General features: G+C 39.1%; 2 protein-coding genes across 2 annotated transcripts in view; one reads left to right on the top strand and one right to left on the bottom strand.

The window, feature by feature from the left end:
* The window catches only part of gas2 (growth arrest specific 2), a 162,634-nt gene extending 159,488 nt beyond the window's left edge, over window positions 1–3,146 (top strand). Inside the window, exon 8 of the mRNA XM_062967780.1 lies at window positions 324–3,146. Coding sequence (XP_062823850.1) covers window positions 324–542 — 219 coding nt within the window. The 3' untranslated portion in view covers window positions 543–3,146. The remainder of the gene's footprint in view (window positions 1–323) is intronic.
* On the bottom strand, window positions 3,147–15,421 carry svip (small VCP interacting protein). Its single transcript, XM_008106254.3, has 4 exons — window positions 15,247–15,421; window positions 11,350–11,400; window positions 8,518–8,634; window positions 3,147–7,028 (listed from the first exon to the last, which is right to left on the bottom strand). The coding sequence occupies exons 1-4, from the start codon at window positions 15,307–15,309 to the stop codon at window positions 7,014–7,016; spliced, it is 246 nt and encodes an 81-aa protein (XP_008104461.1). The 5' UTR covers window positions 15,310–15,421; the 3' UTR covers window positions 3,147–7,013.
* Between the last annotated feature and the right edge of the window lie 1,264 nt (window positions 15,422–16,685).

Raw genomic sequence — 16,685 nt, 5'->3', positions numbered from 1 at the left:
CAATTCCTTCCCCCAATCATTTCTAGCTTTTCTTTAAAAAAAAATCTTCTGTAAGGGAGTCAATGAAGCTTTTTCTTCTTCTTCTTGAGCCTTCATACCTCTATGTACATATATGCCCCAGGTCATATATGTATGATTCTGGACATGATCTTTTTGTGTTTGTACCATGCAATTTATGGAATTAGCTACTATCAAGGCATTTTTAAAGGATTTTAAGAACTGAAACAGGATTATACGGTTTTTGATTTTTTGTTTTCAACAGTAACTTGTATTTTAATGATGATTAATGGTCTATTTCTTTCTTCTTTCTTTTAAAAATATAGATGTTGCACAACAAACATGTGATGGTCCGTGTAGGAGGAGGATGGGAGACATTTGCAGGGTACTTGCTGAAACATGATCCATGCCGAATGCTGCAAATCTCTCGTGTGGATGGGAAAACATCTCCAATCCAGAACAAGTCTCCGACCATCAAGGACCTGAATCCAGACAGCTACTTAGTTGTTTCTGCCCACTACAAATCCAAAAAGGAGATTAAGTGAAGTTTCTTATTTCATTGGGGACTGTGTATGTGTAGCCCACACTATCTTCTCAAGTGTAGTGAAATTAGTTGACGCTTTAAAAGGACTTGTGAAAATTACATGCAGCCTGGAAATGACAGCCCATTTTGTGGATTGTTGAACTGTAGAGATATTTATTTCTAGTACTGTACCTTTTTATAGCAAGTTACCCTTGATAGGTTAATTACGACAATCAGATAAAAAATAAAACATATATTTTTAGCCAAATTATTACTCTATGAATGTATTCTTAGAATGACTTAAACAATATGACTCACATTCAAGTAATAAAATGTGATATATTTGTATGAAATATATATTTGATTCCCAACAACTTTCCCCAATACAGAGTTCTTTGTAGCTCAGTGGTGGAATACACCCTTTGTATGTGTAAATCATTACATTTACTTCCAAATTCTGAAAGTAGGAGGAGAATGGAGCTTGGAAGAATGATTTTTTGAACTAGCTCCTCAATTTTGCATGTGTGTAGTTGTCTAAAAAGAAATCTTTACAAGCTGTGAGCAAGGAAGCTTTCTTCCTAAGTTCCTGAAAAGGAGCAAACAGATAGATTAAGCAATACTTGGCAACTCTCAGCTAGTTTAGGACTTCATCATTGTTCCAACACACAATAAGTTCCTATGCTTGCAGACTTCCACTTCATGGAAGAAACCTGATTTTCTCATGCATTAGTTTGGAAGGTTGCTCATTGAGGGTCTCCATTGACATTGATGCATCTTCTTTTGTAACTGAGAGATTTTTCCTGCTTATATCACTTATTCCAGAAATGGAGCAACATCCTGTTTACAGCAGTTGCTCCAAAAATGAATCAGGTGACAGTTTATTACCTGATATGAAATGAAAACAGATATTGGGTACCAACTGTAGGAAGATACCTGCACTTCTTCGCATTTGTATGCTAATGACAAAATTCTTTTTTCATAGGTAGTGCTAATCAGTACAAAAAAGAAGCATGCATTATGTATAAAATAAAAAATGTACTGCTAGTGAAAGCAACATTAAGTAATTTTTTTTGTTCCAGATTTAGAGTGTCAAGTGACAATAGAAATTTTCACCCTTATGGGCAGTGCATAATCCTTTGTTTGCCAACCCATATACTATACTAAAACAATTGTAAAAATAACAAAAGTACTCATATGTTCCATATGTTATATAGCAAAATGTGAAGTAAGACAACACTTTTTATGAGCAAATGGAATCCACATTTTGTAACTGGCACAAAAGTAGCACGAGCTGTCAAAGCTGATATCTTGGTTTCTGCAGGTATTTCTTTCTCCTGTCACCTTTCATGAGCTGTCAAAGAACTTTTAAACTCTAAACCACTTTTCTCAAATTCTGTTTTGTTTTGTATGGGGACAAAAAAATCCAGATACAGGTATTGCGTTGTTTCCCTCCCTCTGAAAGCAAGTAACACCTATGGGAGAGGAGAAACTATTTCACGGAATACTGCAGGGGAATCTCCCAGTAACTTTTTTCTTTGCTTCTCAAACTCAACTCAACCATGCTTTAATTTAGAAGACAACACAACAGATAGTTGTTGACACATTTCAGTGTAACACATACTTTGGAGGAACCATCTCAGCTGCATTGTCCCAGGCAATCTGTTAACCTTCTGGAGTTTATAGCATTCTCTATTTCACACCCTTGTTTTATGTGAGACTTTTTCACATTAAGCCTTAAGGATATCAACCAAGCATTTTCTATGGTAATGAAAAGATGCAAACAAGTCTTTGAGACTAACACTAGCGTAACTAGAGGTTATAGCAGTTTAAGTACTTTTTCAGACACAGCACAAGAAGGTAACCAGTGCCTTCTGGTGCAATGTTTCCCCCCAAATTCTGCAATAGTAGCCAGACAACTCTGCCCCAATCCAAAGGATCTCAAAAGCTCCCTCACTGTATCAGCCATCAAACAGCCATTACCCTCCCAGAAAGCCAGGATAAGTAATGGTGGAAAAACTATACTAGTCCACAATCTCAGAATTAGTAATATTTTAATGTCCTTGTTACACCTCCCAACTACTTTTATAAGCACTACTACTTAATGCTTCAAGATAAATTAAATGTAAAATATTTGCAAGACTTTTCAACTTAGGAGTGAACTTAGGAGTGAACTTGGCATAAGAATACATTAATTTGTAGAAGTAAACGACTCCTTGGTTTGTTCTCTGGGTGCCTGTTGTCTGCCTTTAGGATGGCCTTCCCATCTATTGTGAGTGAAGAGTATGGTATAGCTTAAGACAGTCCTGGACACATATCCTAACATGACATGGTGGGATATTCTCTGCCTCTGGGTTTACCAGATATTTTCAGCATACTGAATAAAATATGAAAATATTGTATTTGCTGTAGATAAATGTGAGGGGAGGGGGTTAGGTAACATATCTCCATGATATATAGGAATGCTGGGGTTTGGTTTATAGGGTTTGCTAGTTTTCTTTGTACTTGATAACTTTTGTGCCTTGCTAGGAAAAAAATCATTATTCGAGGATTGTTTGAATGATGACTGTATAAATTTGAGCTGAAATCATACGATGCATTAGAAATAAACAAATACTTTTTAAAGAAATGGTCTTAAAACTTTTATTATTTGCAACATGGTAGTTTCAGAAAGACTTATTACATCAGCTAGTCAGATTCCAGAGTTGTTTCAGGATTAAGGCTCTATCAACACTATCTCTTACTGAATCATAAGCAATACTCCTAAGACAAATGGTATAAATATATGCTATGAATCAGTTTTTCCCAAACTTTGATACTCCAGCCATTTTGGACTACAACTCCTAGAAGCCCCAGCCAACTTGGCCAACATTCAGGAATTCTGGGTGCTGAAGTCCAAAATTATTTGGAAGATAAAAGTTTGGGCAATGGTGCTATAGATATTTAACAACCTTTCCTCCATTTCTACTAAGACGTCTGTTTAGCTTGGAGCCCAACAAAGGCAGCAATTCCCTTATTTCTTTCCAGTGATATGGAATACTTTGCACACAAAATTGAGAATTTCAAGAAAAAAAGAATGTGGCAGCATCCTTAGTCTACCTTTTTATTCTAGTATGCACATTTTCAGTGCAGTACAGAGTGCTTCTGAAGAAATGGGGTTATAGCCATGAAAATAAAAAATCATTCTTATAAATTCTGCTACACCTCCCCCGCCCCCTTAGCTGTCATGGCTACTTCTTTGAAAATTACTATCACTGCATTACAAAAGTTAGAGTACAATTTCTATCATCAGCTACCACTGGCTGTGGACTATGCAATCCAATAGATGTTACATGGAAAACCCACAGAATCTAACAGAACTTATCTCATGAGTATAGATATTTCCCAATGTCTGCTTTTGTACAACGGGGATATTGCATTCAGTTTCCATGCCAATTAATACAAGTATTAATTGCTCTAAAATAAAGATCTTTATGCACAGAAACAAAGCCTGTGTGTTCTGAAACCATTGGTCATTGGTTTGCTGGAAAATAGCTGAGGGTGGCATAAGATTTATTTATGTGCCTACGCAAAAGCATTTCCAATTCTGTAATGACCGTATCTTTTATACGTCCTTTTTATGGGTGGCAAAGCTGAAGATAATTTAGATTTCAACTTTCACAATGCCTACCAGCATGGCCAATGTCCAAAAATGCTGGGAATTTCAGTTTGGAAGATCTGAAGGGCACCAACTTGGGGAAACCTGCTGTAAACCAATGTATTAGGTGCAAAAGTAATGTTACAATGAGATCTAAATCCAAAATAAATCAATTTTCTAAAAGCTAATGGTAGGATTAAAAATACCAAAACAAATACATTCCCAAATTGGCACTCTATAATGTCTGACTGCAAAAGCCCACTGAAACATGTTTTACATCATTAGAAACTTCTGTTATTCCACATTACTGGTACATTGGTGTTCTATTGGACAGTAAGACAATATGGTATATGAATGCTAGTGACACGGATGTCCATAATTATCAAGTGTGAGGCATTAATATTTACAAGGTCACAATCCTTTTGAGATGTTAACAAAAATCACACTTCAGTGGATTAGTTTAAAACAGCACTGTATTCTTTCCAGCCAAATAGGAAAGATCACCCTTAGAAAAGTGTCCAACTGCATTAATGGTAAGGGCTAGAAAAGAGAAGAGTTGTAGCCATGCATAAAAGGCCCACTGCTGTCAGATATTTATGCATGTAGCACATGAAAAACATCAACAATTGTGTATAACCGTTTATGAGATAAGAAACATTGGCATTGTTCAGAAAAAAATCACACAAGGGAAACAACAGCTAAGGGTTCCCATTTCAGTGGGGAAATTAATGTGCTCTGGATTTTAGCCTGACTTTCAACAAGAGGTCCAAAGTGGGGTATGGTTCAGCCTCTCGACTAGTTTCTTTAAAGATCAGATGAAAGCCTGGCTCACCAGCCCACTGACACAAAATCCACCATTTCTCAGTGTAAACCTTTTTTCCCCTTCAAATTTTCACGCTAAACATAAAGCTATCTAACAGTATCTGAGCATGTGGAAATGGGGTTGCTTGCCTACTCACATCCACTTCCAAGTTTAGCCTTCAGGATTAATGAACAAAAACAAGATGGTCATAATTCATGAAGTTTCACAGCTGGGTTAAGTGTAGCAACTGCAAACATAAAAACAGTGCTATTGTTTTATTACCATGAAGATAAATCTTCCTAGCTCCGAATGCTAAAGAACATAACATGGATAAATACAACACAGCTAACAAAAATTAGCTTTTCTTTTTTTCTTTTTTTTGGGGGGGAGGGGCACTTAGAAGGTTAGCAAGGCAGAAACCTGGGATCCTTTTAAGCTGCTTTTAGTCCAATCTGAATTTTCATTTTAATTGAACAAAGTGTCTGTGCCTATTACAATGCTTTGGGATTATAGTGGAGGGGGAGCAAAAATTTAAATAACAGTACATTCATTAGGCATATTGTGTGCACATACAAACAAAGGAAAAGCAAGTTTGCATTTAATACAGACAGAGCTATTAGGCTTTTGTTTTAAACATCTTCCTCAGGCCATTTTTTAAAAAGAGAAAGTGTGCCACCTTGGGGACAAATAAGAAATTGCCAGCTTTATTTTTAGCAGAAAAAGTAATGGTAAAATCAGCAAAAGCGTCACTTCTTCCACTATCAGTTGATTTCATTCCCTAATCATCTCTAAGAGGCTGGTTTATATTTCCAGTCTCTAAATCTGTCTGGGAATATTAATCTAATATTGTATGAACTCTGTATAGTAGGAATTTCCCTTCATCTGTTTATTTCAAATATGCTCCAAAGGGTCACTCAACTCTTTGGCTCAAACTTGGGTTGCAAAGGCGGCTCACGGATTGGTGAAGGATTCTGTTCAACCAAGTGTCCATTCTGTTGTGGATGGTCACCAATTAATCACCATTCTCAAATGCACTGGTGGCCAAAATATCCAGTGATGGGTATGTATGTGCATATATATACCACACATTCAGCGAAAGAAGAGAGAAACAAATAACAAATAGGGAAAATCAGAGAGGAAAAAGATGGACAGAAAGAGCTGCAGTTAGGTGAGTAACCATCAAATATCCTAAATAAGAAAAATCTGGGAGATAAATCACATAAATATATTTATCAGAACTTAAGTATACATGGATATTAATGTTTAAAACATTTGTTACATTTGAAGAATTTCAGAAGTTAATTTGCAGAATGTATAAGAGTAAGCTTACAGTGATCTTTTTTAAAGACAGAAACTTCACCATAGGTTCCTTCCCTAATATGGTACTTTCTTTCAGAATGTATACTTAATGTGGTAAAGCAGAAGTATGTTCTGTTAAAAAATTAACGGTTCATCTTTCCCTGTATTTCTACATCCCCACACACAGAAAGAGCATTTACAAGGTTTAATCATAAGTACATGGCAACATCTTAATTAAATATGGGAATTCACCACCCAGAAGGCACAAAAAGCTTCGACCCTAAAAAAAATAATCCTTACTTTCTGACAAGACTGCTAGCTTTAGCCCAGAGCAAGGGAACCCCAGATTAGGTCTTGGCACCAGGAGGGAAGGTGGACAACTTACATATCTAAGGCCATTTGCAAAAGCAGAAGCATTTCCCATAACAATTAGGGCTAGGACATTTCATGTATCTTCTACATTCTGACCCGCTCAAGAAAGTTAAGACATGCAAAGTTATACAATATGGCAGCATAACTAGTAAGTGCCTGGTTTTGGCCATCCCAGCTGTACAGTGTGAGGTTTTGGTTTGGAAGTATCCTTAGTGCACATCTTTTATTTGCCTTGCTACAGTGGCAAAGTTACTGCTGCGTCTTCAAAGGCAAACAACAGCAAAAAGACAAAAAACAAACAAGTGTCACTCAACTGCAGAAACTTGGCAAGGTATTGGCAGTAAGACATTCGTCATTTCTCTTCAGAAAATGTGTAGAGATTCAACTTATCCAACTTGCCACTAAAAATGAAAAAAGAGATTATTTAAATGTATAGCGATCCGTTATAGTCTCAGGGTGTATATACACTGTAGAATTAATGCAGTTTGAAATCTCTTTAACCTCTATGGCTCAATGCTAAGAAATCACGAAAGCTGGAGTTTTACAAAGTATTTAGCCTTTTTTTGCCAAAAAGTGCTGGGGCATCACCAAACTACACTTTCCAGGATTCAATAGTATTGATCCATGAAAGTTAAATGGTGCTAACCTGAATTTATGTACAGTGTAGATGCACTACCAATTTATTCCATTATTTCAGATGAAATAGATACTCATTCCTTCCTATTCACTCTACCAGCTCTTGGAGAGCTACTTTCAGGTTATGGCACAATCTCCCCATACTGAAGATTTTATTTCCCCATATATAAGATTTACTGCACCTCACATGTACCGTGTTTCCCCGAAAATATGACAGTGTCTTATATTATTTTTTGCTCCCAAAGATTCGCTAGGTCTTATTTTCAGGGGATGTCTAATTTTTCCATGAAGAAGTCACATTTATTATTGAATAAAAAAAAGAACATTTATTATATACTATTCAGTAGTTGTCATCACAAACCAGCATGACCAGACAAACTGTGAATCCTATCAAGAATTTCTTGTTACTACCACTATTTCCATGTACAACAATCTGTGGTATGTACATTTATCGATCTTGCATACTCTGGTGTTGTTTGGCAGGCATGCTTCCAAACAAAAACTTTGCTAGATCTTACTTTTGGGGGAGGCCTTATATTTAGCAATTCAGCAAAACCTCTACTAGGTCTTATTTTCAGAAGATGTCTTATTTTTAGGCAAACAGGGTATGTAATACATACTTGAAAGGATGGTTAAAGGTTAGCAACAAACAGCCCACCTCTGCGAGAAATGCCTGATTTTCATGTAGCAGTTTCAGTGACTTGCAATTTTTTTAAATTATTACTCAAGTATCTTCAGACTTTAAATGAAACTGCTACGCCTTCAATAAACTTTCAAAACAATTTCTCTTCCCTGGGGGTAAAACACCTAGAACACACATCAATTTATAAGTTATAGTTGTTGCTAAAAAGAAAGCCAGTGACTTTGCAGAGGCATTCGAAGTAAACCTAAGAACCACTGCTTGTAACATGATGTGAAATCAATGTTTTAATATAAAGTAGATAATTAATTGAAGACCAGTTACTTAGAAAGACTGGAAGTGGGGAGTTATTGATTTCATGTCCTTTGTGTGAGCTTCCTATACAATGGCAGCCAACTTTGGGGAACAAAATGTTGAACTAGATAGGTCTGGCGTAAAAAACTCAGATTCTGGACTATAGTTCCATTAACCTCACTGGTCTCTGCAAAAATTAAGTGACTATGGAAGCTATAAGTACAAAAATCTGGAGGGTTCAAGTGCTATCAAGACCTATCCAACACTTGAAGTAGATCTTCCATTCAAAATAGCAGTGTTTTTTTTTTCTTATTTCTTACTCTTAGTCCGCCTCCTTCTGGTCCAGGGCCTGTGGATTCAAGACGCTTCTCCATTTCCTCCTGTTTTTTCTTCTTTTGCTCCACTGAAGATGGATTCTTAATACCTCGAGAAGCAGCCTTTGAAAATGATTTTTTTAAAATTAGTTTTTCTTCAACCATGCATGAATAGTAAATATCTTCCACATGCCTTTTTTGTGAAATACAAGTACTAACAAAGGCTGCTATTTTAACTATTACATTTATTGTGTGTGCGTGTGTGTATTATATATATGTATATATTGTAAATAGTGGGGTTTATGGGACATTTGATCACAGCTTGGAAAACCTTTTTGATCTGTACCTTCCGCATCCAATATGACCACCAGGACTTTATGAGCTTGCCAAAAGTAAATTTCCAAACTCTAGGATTTCTATCATTGCAAGGACTCTCTAAACAAGTGCCAAATACAGTAGAGTCTCACTTATCCAACATAAACGGGCTGGCAGAACGTTGGATAAGTGAAAATGTTGGATAATAACAAGGGATTAAGGAAAAGCCTGTTAAACATCACATTACAGAATGTGCTGTCATTATATAAATAAAAGTGATTTGGCCATGTTCACATTACTCTCCTGGAGGGTAGCATTTCCCTATTCCCCTTTGGGGCCTCTGGAACTGCAAGGAGTCAGATATGAAGAGATGTGGTATAATAAAGCAGCATTAACTTTGAGTCCCACCCATGGGAGAAAAAAAGCAATGAATAAAAAATGAATAAATAATAATAATAATAATAATAATAATAATAATAATAATAATAATATACACCTCCCTTGCCTGCCATAGATGTGGGTGAAACATCAGGAGAGAATGCTTCTGAAACATAGCCATACAGCCTGGAAAACTCACAACAACCCAGATCTCTTCTTTTCCTGTTAGTAGCCAAGTGGCCTGATTGGATGTCTGAGCATCTAGCTGTCGTCCTTTCATCCCCTACGTCGTCAGAAAGCCAAGTCTTCCCTTGCTTCGAGGCTTTGGAAAAGCCTGTCGTGAGGAAGAGCTGCTTCTTGCTATGGCAATGCGGGCTTCCAAGGAAAAGGTGACCCTCCCCCCTCCCCTCCCCCTCCCTTCTGTTTGAAGCCTCACTCACTGTCAAGCTCCAAAAAAGCAGTAGAAGCAACAACCATGCTCCCTCCGCCACTCTGTTTCCCCCTCTCAGACCTAGTATCCTCGTTCCCCGTGATACATTTTCAGCCTGATTCCTTTTGTGAATCATCTGCATGGAGGGAAAGAAGCAAATTCTGGGTAGGCCAGTGGCTGCTCAGCAAAAGCAAAACATTGAGTGGAAGGGAGGAGGAGGAGGAGGAGAGGAGAGGAGGCAGGAGGTGAAAGGACTGGCATGGGGAGAGGCCCGCTGCACGTTGCTGCCTAGAGAAAGGCAACAACAGCTGTGGATCCAGGAGGCAGACTGCCTTGGATAATACGGACGGTTGGATAAGCGGTCGGATAAGTGGGACTCTACTGTATTCCTGCAATCCCATGGATAGAGTTGAACATTAGAATTAGTCAAAATGTGAGTTCATAACCTGTCTCACAGGGTCATGTTGAGGACAAAAACTAAATGTGGCCAGGTTTCTACCATACTGTATAAGGGTTTTTTAATAGTGCAAATAACACATTGGAAGTATGGAAGTGGTAAGAGCTTTCAGTGAGGACAACATCACAAAGGAAAGATGTACATCTCCAGCTTTGTAGTCCATAACTGAAAATCAAGTAACTCCTGGTTGATCTCACCTTTTCACAAATACATTTATATGATGAGACTGCATCAAGAAATGCAAATCTTGCTACTCAATGATGCTGACACAAACTAGGTTATGGAGGCAGCCTCATGTACTATACTGAAACATTTGAACTGGACTCAAATAAACGCAAAGCTAGCAGTGAAATTCAGACCCCTGGTCATCTCTCTAAATTTAAACACAGAAATCTGTACCTCTCTTGATTCATTCTCCATAGCAAAATACCTTTCACATCGATTAGAAATGTAATCTGACCGTGTTAAGATCTTCTTCTTCCACCAGGCCTTCATTTCATGCTTTGCTCATTTTTACTTCTGGCTTTCAACATTTTGATAATTTAATCCTGTACCACCTGATTTGTTTGTCTTGGATGTAATTTAACCCTCATGTGTTTTTGTTTAAACATTGCTGGGGGACATATACATTTAATAAATAAACAAATGCTAGTAAATCACAAAGGCCTTCAAGTAAGCACCACCAAAGATTGTAAATTTCACAACCAAAGGTTTCCTAGCCTTGTCTGTTGATGGATGACACAAGAGTGTGATGATTAGTTTAGAGATAGAAAGTTATCTCTAAACTAATATACATATATTTTTGGATTGTAGTAGACAGTTATAGATCTACGACAGCATTTCACACACGCCTAATTACTAGAAGTGTTCTGTGTACTGACGAAGCCTATATCTCAGTGGTTCATCAAAAATCTTTAATAAAAACAGCCAATCCTTGGATATTCAGTGTGATCTGGAAGAACTGCTGCCTTAAATCCTGGAGAGCTGCTGTCAGTCAGTGTTGACAATATTGAGTTAGATGGACTAATAGTTCAAGCGTAAATGAGCTTCATATATTTCTAATCTTGCAAACACAGTCTCATTGTTCTTTGTGTGCTGTTTTGCTATTTCTATATAGTCTTTTATTAAATGTTTGAAATCAAGGCATTATTGCTAGTTATTACATTTAAGGGATGCAATTTCCAGAAGAAGAGCTGTTATTTATATTGATTGCATAAGAAAATATTTGAATAGGCATCCATGCCAAGCACCTGATTACCTCCATTTGTCTCTTTTCTGCAGCTTCCGCAAGCTGTCTTCTTCTCATTTCCTATGGAAAATATGAAAGAGCACCATTACAAAAAAACCCTCATTTACACACTCATTTTCACACCAATTTTATGGGAAATGAACAACTGTTCTTCCACTGGTATTTTTTATCAGGAAATATTTTAGCCTATGCTACATGCATGGGAATGCTACACCGTCTAGGGAGAATAAGAAGACAACCTGAGTATGTTATCTTTTTTTCACGGTTTCAGTTTTGGACCAGTCAAACTTTCAGTTAATGAAGCACAGGATTTAAATAAGCCAAGCAAAACAGATTGTGTATTCTTGGATGCATCCAAGCCTGTTAACAGTGGGAAATGACAGGGACAGGTATATTGCTTGCTCTACTAGAACCATGGCTGTGCTTATTGAATTTTAGCCACCAAAATGTCAATCTTAAGAGCAATTATGCAACACTGCAATCAGGTAAATGGCTCCTGGTGCTAAACAAACATTGCCCAACATTAAATAATGGTCATTCTTAAGAGCACTATGAAATGGTCACCCTGAATATGTTAAGACAGTGGTTCTCAACCTGGTTCTCAAAAATATTTATTGATAGATAAATAAAGAGATAGGCAGGCATTCAATTTCTGAGTAAAAGACACTGTGCTCTGATGTTCTAGTGCAAATTCATGATCCATCTCATCCATTAAACTCATTGAGGCCTTGACTATGTAACTTCAAGCCCCAGGTTTTCCACCTGCAGGATGTGAATAATTATATTTCTAATCCAGATGAACAAAATGTAAGAATCCCAGGGTAGCAGTCATGTAAACGCTGGATCAATTGGGATTTTGATTGGCATACCACATCACCAACACATTCAACCCCAATTCCTTCTCTCCATCACACCACATGGACCAGTCATTCCAAGATTACCGACTAATCTGATTGATATAGTTCATTCCAGGATTTGTGAAGAAGGGCTCAACTAATCCTATAGCACTGGAGCTCCACAGCAAAGGACTCTTAAGTACTTCAACCTACTAATCCCAGTCTTCTGTTGGATGGAACCACAACAAATGAAGTGGTATCAAAATGCTGTTAACATACCTGTAGTACAGAAACACCAACTGTAACAACAACATACCCGATAAAACATGCCTTAAGGTCATCTACATTGGAGAATGTATGCAGCTTTTCACCAGTTTAACTGCCATAACTCAATACTATGGATTGTGGGGGTTGTAGTTTGGTAAAGCCTCCAGTCTCTGGCAAAGAAGGCTAAAGACATTGTGAAGCTACAATGCCCATGATTTCATACCATTGAGCCATGTAAGTTAAAGTGGCGTCATGCTGCATTAATTTTACAGTGTAGATGAGCTCCTAGATCAGTAGGTCTGAATCTGAGGGTCCCCAGCTATTTTGGCCTACAACTCCCAGAAATCCCAGTTTACCAGCTGTTAGGATTTTTGGAAGTTGAAAGCCAAAACATCTGGGGACCCATAGGTTGAGAACCACTGCCCTAGATTCTGCCTGAGATTACACATAGCTATCCATTGCAACCACCCAAACCATTATTGCTGCCGTATTTTAAAACCAATTAAACTGTCATTCACTATTCCCCCTCTGCAAATATTTTAAGCAATTCAAAACTGCTCTCTTATACTTCAGTCTAAAACTATGTTTGAACTATGTTCTATCTCTCGTCACCCAAGAATAACCCTATTATTTAGAGCAGCCCTTTTCCCAAGAGGGAAAAGAAACAAAAACCAACAGGACTGACTTCTAAACTGCCATATTTAGATTTAAAGATTGAGTGTTCCTGATTCCAGGCATGGGCAAACCTCAGCCCTCCAGGTATTTTCGACTTCCAACTCTCACAATTCCTAAAAGCCTACTAGTTGTTAGGCATTGTGGGAGTTGGAGGTCCAAAATACCTGGAGGGCCGAGGTTTGTCCATGCCTGCCTTATCTGGACATCCAAAATTATCCACATAGGTGGCAGAGACACTTGCCTTGTGATGGTTCAAGATACACAAACTTTGTTCCATTAACAAAATAATTTTTTTAAAGTTTTGTATAAAATGAACTTCAGGCACGAGGTATACATGAAACATACAAATTTCATGTTTAGACTTGGGTCCCATTTCTAAGAAATCTTATTATTTATGTATTTTAAAAACGAACAAAAATACTTCTGGAAAAGTTACCCCGCCTCTATTTCTAAATACAGCAACGCCTTCTGTTTCCATGTTGTTCTAGTGTGGTTCCCAACAGCTGGACTTCAACTCCCAGAATTCCTAACAGTTGGCCAAGCTAGCAAGAGCTGATGGGAGTTGAAGTCCCAATCACTTGGAGGACCAAAGTGTTTTATGAAAGGAGAGAAAAATTGGGAGGGAAAGCAGTGATCCGAACAAGTAAAAGGTAATTACGGAAGGAGCACTGAGGGCCCTTCTACTCTGTCATTATATCTCAGAATCTGATTCCAGGTTTTCTGCATTAAACTGGATTATATGAGTCGCACACTGCCAGATAATCTGGGATACAAAGATAAACTGAGAACTTCTTTTCCCCCACAAAGGAGGGGGAATTTTCAAGGCAAGGAACAAACTGCAGATAGGTTGCTGCGAGTTTTCAGGGCTGTATAGCCATGTTCCAGGAGCATTCTCTCCTGACTTTTCACCCACATCTATGGCAGGCATTCTAATAGGCTGTGAGGTATATTGGAAACTAGGTCAGCGAGGTTTATATATATCTGTAGAAGGTCCAGGGTGGGGTAAAGAACTCTTGTCTGTAGGAGGCAAGTGTGAATGTTGCAATTAATCACCTTGATCAGCACTGAAAAGCCTTGCAGATTCAAAGCCTGGCTGATTCCTGCCTGGGGGAATCCTTTGTTGGGAGGTGTTAACTGGCCCTGATTGTTTCTTGTCTGGAATTCCTGTTTTCAGAGTGTTGTTCTTTATTTACTGTCCAGATTTGAGAGGTTTTTTTTTTTAATACTGGTAGCCGGATTTTGCTCATTTTAGCTTTTCAATGCTAATCAAGGTGATTAATTGCAACATTCACACTTGCCTCCAACAGAAAAGTTCTTTCTCCCATCCTGGACCTTCTACAGATACAGTAGAGTCTCACTTATCCAACACTCGCTTATCCAACGTTCTGGATCATCCAATGCATTTTTGTAGTCTATGTTTTCAATACATTGTGATATTTTTGTGCTAAATTCGTAAATACAGTAATTACTACATAGCATTAGTATGTATTGAACTACTTTTTCTGTCAAATTTGTTATAAAACATGATGTTTTGGTGCTTAATTTGTAAAATCATAACCTAATTTGATGTTTAATAGGCTTTTCCTTAATCCCTCCTTATTATCCAAAATATTCGCTTATCCAACATTTGCTGGCCCGTTTATGTTGGATAAGTGAGACTCTACTGTATATAAACCTCACTACCTGGATTCCAATATACCTCACAACCTCTGCCACAGATGTGGGCGAAACGTCAGGAGAGGATGCTTCTTGAACACGGCCACACAGCCCGGAAAACTCACAGCAACCCAATGATTCCGGCCATGAAAGCCTTCGACAACAAACTCCAGATAAGCCTTAGGTCTACCTCCTCAAAGTTCCCTTCAAATCCTTAAAACCAGGCACTGGTTCCCAAACTCTAGCCCTTCCAGAGTTTTGGACTTCAAATCCCAGAAGCCTCAGCTGCATTGGCCAATGATCTGGTATCCTGGGAGCTGAAGTCCAAAACGCCTGGAAGACCAGAGCTTGGGCGATGGAGACTCATTGAAGGAGGGAGGGAGAAACCAAATAGTGGAGAATGGGGGGAGGGCTAAGGAGGGTGAAGGGAATAATAGTTCCCCCGCCCAGGACAGGTGGCACCGACACTCACGGGATCTGGGGTCTCCACCACGTTGTCGGCCGCTCCGCCCAGGCAGGGCAAGCAGAGGCCCATCCCGGGACTCCAGGCGGCCTCTCCGGGTCTTTGGAGGCGGCCAAAGCAGCGAGCGCAAGCCAAAGCCCAGCCCCGCCCCGCCGCCCTTTGACCACCGCGTCTCCCTCCGACGCAGCTGCGAGGCGCGGACAGCGCCACCTGCTGCTCGGAGACGGGGGTGCTGCAAGGGATTGGGGAAAAGAGGAGGGAGGAGGCTGGAGAGGGGGAGAGAGAGAGATTGAGAGAGAAAGAAGACAGGAAGGAGGGAGAAAGGAAGGGAGGGAAGGAAGGGAGACAGTTTCCTGCTCTCTCTAGTCTGTACTGCAGGCATGGGCAAACTTCGGCCCTCCCTCCAGGTGTTTTGGACTTCAACTCCCACAATTCCTAACAGCCGGTAGGCTGTTAGGAATTGTGGGAGTTGAAGTCCAAAACACCTGGAGGGAGGGCCGAAGTTTGCCCATGCCTGATGTATACTGCAATGAATGCAGATTGGCAACACTTTAACTGGTTTACTCATGAATTTTAACTGGTTAACCAAATCCCTGTGATGGCGCAGCGGGTTAAACCGCTGTGCTGCTGAACTTGCTGACCAAAAGGTCGGCAGTTCGAATCCGGAGAGCGAGGTGAGCTCCCACTGTTAGCCCCAGCTTCTGCCAAGCTAGCAGTTCGAAAACATGCAAATGTGAGTAGATCAATAGGTACTGCTCCAGCGGGAAGGTAACGGCACTCCATGCAGTCATGCGGGCCACATGATCTTAGAAGGTGTCTAAGGACAACGCCGGCTCTCCGACTTAGAAATGGAGATGAGCACCAACCCCCAGTCGGACACGACTAGACTCAATGTCAGAGGAAAACCTTTACCTTTACCAAATTCCCATGCCAAGTGTATGAGAAGCAAAAATTATAGAGTTCCTCTAGAACTACAAACACTATCTCAACCAAATTTTGATTATTCACACTATCATTACCTACCTTTCTACCAATTTATATTACAATAGAAGTGATAACTGACATAATGGAAGTTGCCAAAATGTGATAACCAGCAGGCAAAACCTGGATTGCAGGTGAAAACCAAGGAAACTGGAAATTAAGGCGTCTACCACTGGTTCATTTAATCCAGTAGTTCTCAACCTGTGGGTCCCCGGGTGTTTTGGCTTTCAACTCCTAGATATCCTAACACCTGGTAAACTGGGAGTTGTAGGCCAAAACATGGGGACCTACAGGTTGAGAACCACGGATCTAATCCAAGCCCTGCCAAGGAAACAATAGAACAGGAGAATATAGAAATTATCCTTCTAACAATTAATACCATTAATAAAATTATTATCCCAGCCAGGTGTCTTCTCAAAGTAATCTTGTAGCAATTCTGAGACTAACATGGGACATTTCTACACTGC

Source organism: Anolis carolinensis, chromosome 1 (genome assembly GCF_035594765.1).
Source record: "Anolis carolinensis isolate JA03-04 chromosome 1, rAnoCar3.1.pri, whole genome shotgun sequence".
NCBI lineage: Eukaryota > Metazoa > Chordata > Lepidosauria > Squamata > Dactyloidae > Anolis > Anolis carolinensis.
The sequence above is the reverse complement of the archived record's forward strand: the minus strand, read 5'-3'. Positions and strand labels throughout refer to the sequence as shown.

What these genes read in the sequence shown, in the direction of transcription:
- svip (XM_008106254.3), bottom strand. Translation starts at nt 15,309, where the DNA reads ATGGGCCTCTGCTTGCCCTGCCTGGGCGGAGCGGCCGACAACGTGGTG. An exon ending in TGGTGGAGACCCCAGATCCC is followed by an intron (nt 11,401 to 15,246) that starts GTGAGTGTCGGT and finishes TATTTTCCATAG; the next exon opens with GAAATGAGAAGAAGACAGCT. An exon ending in CAGAAAAGAGACAAATGGAG is followed by an intron (nt 8,635 to 11,349) that starts GTAATCAGGTGC and finishes TCATTTTCAAAG; the next exon opens with GCTGCTTCTCGAGGTATTAA.